Consider the following 10,559-nt stretch of genomic DNA (forward strand, 5'->3'; position numbering starts at 1 on the left):
AACTAGTACCTGAGAGGCTGGGAGATGCTGGGCTGAGTACCCAGCCCACCACCTTCCTCTTCCCTTTATCCTCATGTGACATAGACATTTTTTAATGTGTCCCATGACACATGAAAGGTTAGGAAGGACTGACTTAATCCAACTACCATTTTATAAAGAAGAAAACCAAGGCCCAGAGAAGTACAGTGACTTGCCCACAGTCACACAGCAAAAGAGAGCCAGCACATTCTACCAAGAATAATATTTTCAAACTTTTTTCAAGCTTCAGAGCTTTTTCTCCCTTAAATAAAACATTTCAGAATTAGAATATAGTTTCAGAATCAGGCTATTAGAATATAGTTTATAACAGGGCTGCTCTAGCTTCAGGTCTCACCACCCCCCCACCCCTGGCCTCCTCTTACCCTTCACCCCAACCCCCTGGGGTCCCTAAGGCCCCTCTCCAAAGTCCTCCAGCTTCTACTCTACAAAAGTTAGAGAGATGGGGCAACTGTGAAGCTGGGGAGATCCTGGTGGGGCAGGGAATGTGGTTTCTCATGATCTTCGCAGTTCTTTGACCCTCTCTGGAAGCCCCTCAATAAAATGGTCTGATTAAAAAGGTGGGGGGATATAGAGATGGACTTAGCAGAGAGAGAGACTGAGAAAGTCAGACCATGCAGAGAGAGATTGAAAAGGAGGTACCACAGCCAGAAGAGGAGGCAGAACTGGTGGCCAGTGGAGTCAGCTGAAGGGGCACAGGCTGGGGTGGGGGCAGGGATGGGGGAGGGACATGGCACCAGAGCGTGGGAGCAGCAGCACCTGGAGCACAAGGGACTTCAGAGGAAAATGTTCTAGGACCAGCAGAATGAAGTGGGCAGGTCACAAAAGGCTGCAGGCAGAGCTGAGGAGGGGCAGAGGGGGCGACTTCCCACCCTACCCGCCTCCTGCTGGGTCAGAACGGGGTCTCTTTGACCCTAAGTTCACGTTTGACTTAGGGAGAGAACCGGGCCTGACGCTAGGTGGGGTACAGGAAAAGACGACCCCAGATCTGTTGCGGGAGTCCATTCCTTGCTGGACCCCCAGAAGAAAATGTGGTCTGGACCCCACAAGGCCTTTACTGCTGCCTAAGGACATTGTACCCGACCCTACCCCGGTAGGGGGCCTCCTTGTGGGTCGCCTGACCCTGCAACCCAGCTTCTGCACCGCCTCTGGCTCCACCCGCCGGTCCAGCCACCTCGCTATTGGCTGCACCGTCCGGGGAGCCCCCGGCAGGGTAATTAACGAAGGATTAATGAGAGCCCCAAAGTCAACAGAAAAATCAATGGGCCGCGGAGCCCGAGAGGCGGCTGCGCAGTCCCGCGTGGGGGAGGGCCTCGGGGGCATCGGTCCCAGCCCGGGGACCTCACCGGACGGACGATCCGCGCTGCAGTGATCAGCCGGTGGCGATGCCTGCCCAGGCCTCAGGTAAGGCTCCCCGCGGCGCTGTTAGGGCCCGGAGCGCCCTCGGACAGCTGGAGGAACATTCCAGACCAGCCCACCCTTGACACTCAAAACTACTCTGCTCCCAAAGCGAGCTTCAGAGACTTGGGGCTGCAGGGATTGGGGCAGGAGGGTGGGATGACTGAAGGCCTACCCCTGGTGACTCAAACTCCGGCCCCTTTCTGCCCCCCACTCCAATACCAGCTCCGCGCCCCATCTCCTTCCACGGGTGGGGGGCGCACAGAGGTCGGCAGGGCACGCCCAGCCTTAGCGGGGTCTGAGCGCCCACAGTCGAAACGGGTTGTCCAAGCCAGGAAGAAGCAAAAAGCCCAGACGGCTGGAAAAAGGGGTGTGGGTTTAGGGCTGCCTAGACAAGCGGTCAGAGGCATATGTGTGGCTGCGAGGCTGTCCCAGGCCTCGCAGTCCCTCGAGGGACTCGGAAAGAAATCACGAAACTCCCTGGCCGGTGCTCAGCAGCCTCCTCCGGAGCTGGCCGGGCGCCGCGCCCCGACAGCTCCCCGGCTGTCATCACCTGCCTCTAACCGCCCGACCCACAAACCAGTTTGGTGTCTGGGCCCTCCCTGGGACTGGCGTCGCGCCGAGAGGCGTGCCAGAGGGTGGAGGATTCCTCCTCGCCGGTCCCGGCTCCCTCACCCTCTTCCCAGGACCCCTGCGCCCCGGGACTCCAGCACCCTCCCTGGCGGAGGACCAAATCTGCCACTTTGAGGACTCCCTCTAGCGGCCGATGGAGGGTTGGACCCCGGGGGTCGGGGGCAGGGAACACACTCAAGGCCAAGACCCTGGAGGATAAGCTCTAGTCCTCCAGCATCCTCTCCAGGCTTGCAGTCCTGTCCAAAGCTACCTCTGAAACTCACCAACATTCCCGACCCTTCCGGCCTCTCCAGGACCTGGACACAACAGGAAGGAGATGCACAGGTAGCTAACACAGCAGTCTCTGTGCCAGGCCTGGCTCTACATGCATTTACATGTGTTAAATAATTTAATTTTGAAAAATTCCCATCAGGTAGGTATTATGCATTAATTCCTTCATTTGTTCTTTCAATAAATCTTTACTGAACATCTACTGTGTACCAGGTACTATTCCATAGTTGTATATGTTTACAGATGAGGAAACTGAGGCTCAGAGAGTCTGAGTAGCTTGTCCAAGATCACACAGGTAGTTAAGTGCCAGAATCTGGGCTCTTAATCACTAGGCTCTCCTCCTGCCTTGGGAGGATGGGGTAGATTCTGGGAAGGTGAGATGGGGCAGGCAGGTTTAGGGGAAAAGGAACAGGGAGGTGTCCCCGTGAGCTTCAGGCTTGCTCAACCTGGGCAGGGGAGCCTGGGAAGAAAGATAAAGATCATCTGGAACGTCTCCACTGGGCCAGGATGCAAAGGATTTAATGGGGAGGGAATCTGTCCATGGCTCCGGCGCTGAAAGTTCCCCAGAAAATGACAGAATCAGTCGGCCAGCTTTGGTTTAGTGTCACGCCTGTGCCGGATTTGGGGCGTCTGAGATAAGCAGGATCTGGTCTCTGCCCTGAAGGGGCTCCTGGCCTTGAGAGGAGCCAGTCACGCCCACGGCACCTCACCAGACGTGCACAACTACCCTCAGTAGATGCTTGGGCAGGGGGAGAAGGCTTCCCAGGAGAGGTGCTTAAGGCTGGTGGTAAGGATGGGCAAGAGCCATTGGTGGAGGGTGGCAGGAGAGGCAGATGGAACAGCAGGCTCCAGGAGTGATGGTGGGAGATGTGAGACAACATGAGAAATGGGAGGGTGCTGGGGTCAGGCACTGAGGCAGGAAGACGAGGGTCAGAGAAGGTGGTCCTCAAACCCGTCGAAATAATCCCTGTGTTTATGTGGAGCACAGAGGGCGTCCACATCCCCTGGTCTGCTTGAGCCTTCTCAGGTCCGCTAAGGTAGATGCACGGTAACTGCTGTTATTTCCAGTGGCCCGACCAGAGAGTTTGCTTAGCTTCCCCTAGGTCACACAGCAGTTAGAGGCAGGAGTGGAATTGAGCCCAGGACAGCCCAGCAGCCAACCAGAACCCTTTCTCCCTCCCCAGCCCCTACTGAGGCTGCACCGGCTGCCCCTCCAGAAGCACAGGAGACTGAAGAGACCCTGGCCAAGGAGAACCAAGTGGACATGGGGACAGAGGAGACAAGGGCCTCCACCTCGCCCCACAAGAAGTCCTGGTTGGTGCGACATTTCTCGCTGCTGCTGCGGCGGGACCGGCAGGCCCAGAAGGCCGGGCAGCTCTTCTCCGGGCTCCTGGCCCTCAACGTGGTGTTCCTGGGCGGAGCCTTCATCTGCAGCATGATATTCAACAACGTGGCTGTCACGCTGGGCGATGTGTGGATCCTGCTGGCTGCGCTCAAGGCCCTGTCCCTCCTCTGGCTCCTCTACTACACGGCCGGTACCACCCGCCAGCCACACGCCGTGCTCTACCAGGACCCTCATGCAGGACCCATCTGGGTGCGGGGTGAGTGTGGGGGCACTGGGTGGATGAGAGGAGCGGGGAGGGAGAGCGCCTTCCAGGGGAGGTGCCAATGGCCGCCTGGCCTGGCCAGGCTCCCTGGTGCTTTTCGGCAGCTGCACCATCTGCCTCAACGTCTTCCGCGTGGGCTACGACGTGAGCCACGTCCACTGCAAGTCGCAGCTGGAGCTCATCTTCCCTGTCATCGAGATCGTCTTCATCGGCGTCCAGGTGACAGGCCTCTCCCATCCCCATGCTCCGTGCAAACACACCCCAACCTACGCCTAGGAACAGCCACATCAGCAAACACCTATCTGACCCAGGGTATGCACCCACATACCACAGCCCCCCCGACACGTGCCTACCTCCATGTACCCACATCCACTCTGCCTCCATGTCTCTGCATCAGCACACACACCGTCACCAAAACACAAACACCTATAGATAGGTATGCCTGTACATCCTTGCATGCCCCTAAATCTATGCCCCCAGATACACAGAGCTACTCTTTTTCAAAAATGTCTTTAGAATCCCAAGTTTTCTTTTCTTTTTCTTTTTAATTTATTTAATTATTTATTACTATCTTTTTAATGGAAGTACTGGGGATTGAACCCAGGCCCTCGTGCATGCTAAGCATGTGCTCTACCACTGAGCTCTACCCACACCCCAGAGCTACTCTTAATAGTGAATACCCGACTCCCTCCTGAGTTCCTGATATGCAAACACTGTGCTAGGCGGTCCATTTACATCATCTTGTTTATTTCCCCAATAAGAAGTCATGCCTCTGAGAGGCAGACATTTTTGTCCCATTTTAGAGCCAAAGAGACTGAGGCTCAGAGATGTTTTGCCACTGGCTCAAGACCACACAGCAAGGGAACAGCGGGGCCAGGATTCCAACCCAGGCTTCCTCACTGTCTCTTCCATTGCAAATACACACAAGTAACTGGGACACACACTGCACGGTCCCACCCCCACCCAGTCCCTGGGCTCAAAGCCCTTTCTCTTTCAGACCTGGGTGCTCTGGAAACACTGTAAGGACTGTGTTCAGATCCAGACCAACTTCACTAGGTAAGACGTGGGTTCCTTCTCTCCTTCCAACAAGTCTTGTGGCCAGTGCCCCAGTAGCTTCCCTGGACAGGGTAGCCCTAGGGGTATGGGTTAATCTGGGAATGGGTCCCAGGTGACCCCCCAGGGCTGCCTGTCTTGAAGTTCTAATGGCAGACGGGATCTGGCTTTGGGAGAGAGTGGTCACCTCAAAGGGATTGATGGTGAAGTTCGGGCACCCAGGGAGCCGGCCAGGCTGTGTGAGCAGCGTGTAGCACCTCCTCCAGGTGTGGCCTGATGCTGACCCTGGCCACGAATCTGCTGCTCTGGCTTCTGGCTGTCACCAACGACTCCATGCACAATGAGATCGAGGCTGAGCTCAGCGCCCTCATGGAAAAGCTCTCAGGTACAGAGGAGACCATGACTACCCCATCCCACCTCCACTCCAGATGGGTGCACACACATGCTACCCTGCCTCAAACGGGTGAGGTTCACTGACTCTGTAGGTTGGGGAGAAAAACTCTAGAGCCAGATCATGACTCAGCAGAATCAGACATTTGCCAAGGGTACCCTTCCTGCCCCCACCTTGGGCCTGCTCCATCAGGTCCTGGCGCTGCGCAGCTCCGCTCCAGGCATCCATCTAGCTATCAGTAAGCTAGCTACTAATCCAGGCTGAGCTGCTCACTGGTAAGTCCAGGTAGGCCCTCCACCCCCGGTATTTGCCTTTTACTTGTAAGAAACTAGAAAATCTTCAAGACTGAAAGGAATGTCTTCCTAATACAGTTGTAGGCACCTGGACATATCAAGAGAGACAGAAGATTTCTGGGCAAAATGAACTCCCCAGATTGTTCCATGTACCCAGTGCCCTACCTGTACAGTCAGCTCTTGGAGGTCATGTCCTGTCAACCTACATGGGAACGTTGCTGTCTGTGGGATTCAGCCACACCTGTGTATATACAGTAATTCCCCCATCCAAGTGGCATCACCATCCTGACCCGTGTACAGCCAAGCCTTCCCAGCACACTCATGTATCCACACGCCCACTGCACAAATAAATCGTGGCATGCCTGCCTACTGTGGGCATTCTTTATACTCCAGACACCTTTTTCAGAAGAGCTGTGCAGAGAGGATTTGGGGCAAGTGACATAATGGATTTTTTTTTATTATTAAAAAATTCAGACATACAGATGAGAACAGGACATACCCATCACGTAGGCATACTAATTATTAACATTTTGCCATATTTGTTCCAATATTTTTGCTGAATTACATTATGGAAATCATGGCATTTCTTCTCAAAATATTTTAGCACACAGGTTTTTAATATATTTCCCTATGTTAGCACAATGCTATTATAATTTCTAACAAAATTCCTTAATGTCATCCCCAGCCTTTATATCACTCTGTATTCTATTTTTTCCAATCAGCCCATGAAATGTCTTTGACAGATGGTTTGTTCAAACATGCAGTACATTGAGATTCGGCACGTTGCCTCCTCGTGGTGCCATTTGACTTGTTCCCCTCTTCCCTGCTTTTCCTAGAAATGTGAAGTATGGACCAAAGTTGTTGATTAGATTCAGGTTAAGCATTTTGAGCACCAGCATCCCACAGGGGATGCTATGTGCTTTGCAGGACACCTCATCACAAGATCAGATGTCTGATTACCCTACAGGGGATGCTGTTTATGGTCCAGTTATAGCAGACAGAGCCTCCCATTGTAAAGTTACAGGTTTTCCCTCATGCTCAGCAAGTACTCTGTAGAGGTGACATTTGGCACCAAAGACATCACGTGCCTAAGCTTGGCACGTGAATTCTAGAATCCCTTTGTCAAGGAATGACCATCTTGTGGGGAGGGTATAGCTCAGTGGTATAGAGAGTGCTTAGCATGCACAGGGTCCTGGGTTCAATCCCCAGTACCTCCACTGAAGTAAATAAATAAATAAAATTAATCAAAAAACCACATAAATAAACCTAATCACTTCCCCCCACAAAAACAAAAACAAAACAAACAAAAAGAAATGACCATCCTTCGATTTCTGATTTCTATATATGGGCCTCACTTTCCATTATCTGTAAAATGGGTGACCGAATCCCTTCCACCTCTGCCATACTCCAAGAGGTGAATGGGATTGTTCTGTGCAGCCGGGTTCCTCAGAGCGAGGCCCACCTGAATGTCTGTCCCCTCCCAGGCAACGACACCAACAGCTGTCTGTGCCTCAATGTCACCATGTGCGAGGTCTTCCGGAAGGGCTACCTGATGCTCTACCCCTTCAGCACCGAGTACTGCCTCATCTGCTGCACCGTGCTCTTTGTCATGTGGAAGAACGTGGGCCGCCGCCTGGCACCCCACGCGGGCGCCCACCCCGGCACCCTGCCCTTCCACCTGCACGGGGCCATCTTTGGGCCGCTGCTGGGCCTGCTGGTGCTGGTGGCAGGCGTGTGCGTCTTCGTGCTCTTCCAGATCCAAGCAAGCGGCCCCGCCATCGCCCGCCAGTACTTCACCATCTACTACGCCTTCTACGCAGCCGCGCTCCCCGCCATGAGCCTGGCGTGCCTGGCGGGCACGGCCATCCATGGGCTGGAGGAGCGAGAGCTGGACACGTTCAAGAACCCCACCCGCAGCCTGGATGTGGTGCTGCTGATGGGCACGGCGCTGGGCCAGATGGGCATCTCCTACTTCTCCATCGTGGCCATCGTGGCCACTCACCCCCACGAGCTGCTCAACCGCCTCATCCTGGCCTACTCGCTGCTGCTCATCCTGCAGCACATGGCCCAGAACCTCTTCATCATCGAGGGCCTACACCGGCGCCCACTCTGGGAGGCGACCCCTGAGGGCCGGGCGGGGAAGTGGGAAGCCGAGCCGCCTCGCAGGGGCTCCCTGCTGGAGCTGGGCCAGGACCTGCGGCGGGCCTCGCTGGCCTACATCCACTCCTACAGCCACTTCAACTGGAAACGGCGGGCCCTCAAGGAGATCTCCCTCTTCCTCATCCTCTGCAATATCACAGTGAGTAGTGGGGCCAGAGGTCATGGGAGTGGAGCTGGTGAGGCTGCCCCAGAAAGCCTCACTCAGGAAGGCATGGATCAAGGTGCATTCATTGCACATTGACTATTCCAAGGGTAATTGGCTTGTCCCTTTGATTGTCCAGGACACGGACCTCTTTCCAACTAGCTTGATGCTACTTGAGAGTAGAGAGTGTCCCCTCATCTCTCTGCAAAAATGAATGAATGTGTGGAGCGTGGAGCTAAGTGCTTTTTACAAACATACACGTAGGATTTCTACCCTTGGGAAGCTTACTGCCTAGCTGGGGAGGCCCAGGGAGACCAGTTAGAGAATTACTAAGTAACTAATCGTCTACTGACTTCAGTCAAAGGAAGAGACCAGAAAGTGCCTGTTTTTCTCAAGAATCTCTAGGGGAAGGTCTTGGGAATGACTGCTCGTGTCTGGCGCTGCTAAGTCCCAGGCCCATCTCTTCATGCAATAGCTCTGCCTCTCACTGAATTGTCACCCTGACCTCGTGCAGCGGGCACTGTTACTGTCCTTATTTAACAGATGAGGAAACTGAAGCTTTGGCTGTTTGATCCGCCCATGGTCCCACAGCCAGCAAGTGGCAGTCCCGGGACAGCGCCCGGTTGTTTGAGCCCACGTTGGTAATGACTATGCTGGAAACACCAATGGTGGAACATCTGGCCTGGGCAGAGCACAAGTAATAAATTGGCCCTTAAGAGCAGTCGAGCTCAGAGAAGGAAGTGTGGGCCCAAGCGGCCAAGCAAGGCTTCTTGAAGGTTTGATCTGGGCCTTGAGAAACGGGGAGAATTTGGACAGAAGGCAGGGCTGGGCTGGAGCAGGCCAAGAGTCATGACAAGCAGAAGGTGACTGAGATCAGGGCAGAAGGGATCCCAGCTTGATGGAGCAGGTTGTACCGTGGTGGTGGCAGCCTGGGGTCTCATGATCCAACTGGATCACCAAGGAGGTGGCCGAGGCCTTCTATGGGATGGGGTGAGGGGGGCTGTAGGAGAGGGGCTAGCTCTGAAGGCCTAAGCGTGAGGGGATGCTGGGCGGGGAATGTGCTGGAGGAGCTGTGGGGTCTGGGGTCTGCCTGCCCTAGGCTGAGTGCCTTGGGGGATAGGAGAGCCCCCTCCCCCACTCAACACCCTCCTCTCCTTCCCAGCTGTGGATGATGCCTGCTTTTGGCATCCACCCGGAGTTTGAGAATGGGCTGGAAAAGAATTTCTATGGCTACCGGACGTGGTTCACCATCGTCAACTTTGGCCTGCCTCTGGGGGTCTTCTACCGCATGCACTCAGTCGGGGGGCTGGTGGAGGTCTACCTGGGGGCCTGAGGGTGCCCAGGAACCCACCCCCGGCAGAACCCCAAAGTGCCAAGGCTGGGGAGAATGTATCCCAGTCTCTGAGTAGATGCCCTATTCCAGGGGGACCTAGACCAGCCTGGGTTCCCCAAAGCCTCCTCTTCCCCAGAACCTCACTGAGCAGGGGTCACTATCTGCAGCCCAAGACCAAGGGCAGGGCCTGGACACCGAGCTCCTGACGCCCATGCACAGGACTGAGCACATGCCTGCCTCCTGCTCACCACAGCCAGTGTGGCCCAGGCTGCACCCCAGGAAGCCCCCACAGCTACTCTCTGGGATGGTCAGACCTGGGGAGTTGGGGGAGGGGCATCCCTACACCTCCAGGCCTCGGGGGGTCTGCCTCTTGCATGGTCCAAGCTCAGCCCAGGACATCTGGAAGCTCGCAGCTCGACAGGCAGCACTGCCCCTCTGTCCCCACACACCCTGCCTCCTAATGAGCTCGTTAATTAGCTGCCAGGCCGGGTTCAACAGCTCTCTCCTGCTGCCATAAACCCTGTTTGTTTGATCGATCACATTCTGGCTTCGTGGCATTTGTTCCCGGGGACATAGCTGCCATTCCGCATATGGTAGGAAGGGACAGTCCTCCTGGGCAGGGTTGTGGGGCTGGGACAGTCCTGTTCCTGGGCCAGGAGGGGTCTAAACCCTTTGTCTGATCCTTCCCTAGTCTGATCCATGGGAGAAGGTGGGAGGAGAGGGGCCGGGGCGCATGCATCCCCCCGCCCCTCATCAGCACACCTTTTCCCCAGCACGGAGCCCCAGATGACTTGCTGTAGCTGCTCACCACAGGGGCTGCGGCCTCTGACTGCCCAGTCCCCCCACCTGCCAGATCCACTGAGCCATCGGGTGGAGCGGGCGGGCACTGACAGACCATCCATCTCCCTGAGCCCAGTGCAAACAGTGGGCTGTGCCCAGGGTGTGGCCCGGGGAAGACAGCCCCAGCCCTGCAGGCCAGGCTTGCGGCCCATGAAGCTCAGTGCTGGCATTCCCAGGGCTACAGTCTCAGAGACCCCCAGTGCTGAAGCCCCTGAAGGCCATGCAGGAGGCTGGAAGGCTGGCCCCTCACCTCTCCTCCGTGGGCTCTTTCTCTGGGTGGCCACAGCCCACAGAGTCCAACCCTCCTCTTCCCCACCCAAGAAAATGACAAATGCTCGTTCCCAGCCACGTGCTGAAGGCCGTCTCGGGTGAGACACTGGAAAGCAGAGTCCCCAGCTTCCCT

The 10,559-nt window shown here is 55.6% G+C and overlaps 1 protein-coding gene across 1 annotated transcript; it reads left to right on the forward strand.

The window, feature by feature from the left end:
- Positions 1–1,217: 1,217 nt before the first annotated feature.
- OTOP3 (otopetrin 3) lies at positions 1,218–9,851 on the forward strand. Its single transcript, XM_015235131.3, has 7 exons — positions 1,218–1,440; positions 3,522–3,938; positions 4,027–4,163; positions 4,942–5,000; positions 5,264–5,382; positions 7,166–7,980; positions 9,146–9,851. Exons 1-7 carry the CDS (start codon positions 1,422–1,424, stop codon positions 9,314–9,316), a joined length of 1,737 nt encoding a protein of 578 aa, XP_015090617.1. The 5' UTR covers positions 1,218–1,421; the 3' UTR covers positions 9,317–9,851.
- The last annotated feature ends 708 nt before the right edge of the window (positions 9,852–10,559 follow it).

Source organism: Vicugna pacos, chromosome 16 (assembly GCF_048564905.1).
Source record: "Vicugna pacos chromosome 16, VicPac4, whole genome shotgun sequence".
Lineage (NCBI taxonomy): Eukaryota > Metazoa > Chordata > Mammalia > Artiodactyla > Camelidae > Vicugna > Vicugna pacos.

Excerpts from the sequence above, each read along its gene's own strand:
- OTOP3 (XM_015235131.3), top strand. Across the intron at positions 3,939-4,026 it reads AGGACCCATCTGGGTGCGGG|GCTCCCTGGTGCTTTTCGGC; the intron begins GTGAGTGTGGGG and ends TGGCCTGGCCAG. Across the intron at positions 5,001-5,263 it reads ATCCAGACCAACTTCACTAG|GTGTGGCCTGATGCTGACCC; the intron begins GTAAGACGTGGG and ends CACCTCCTCCAG.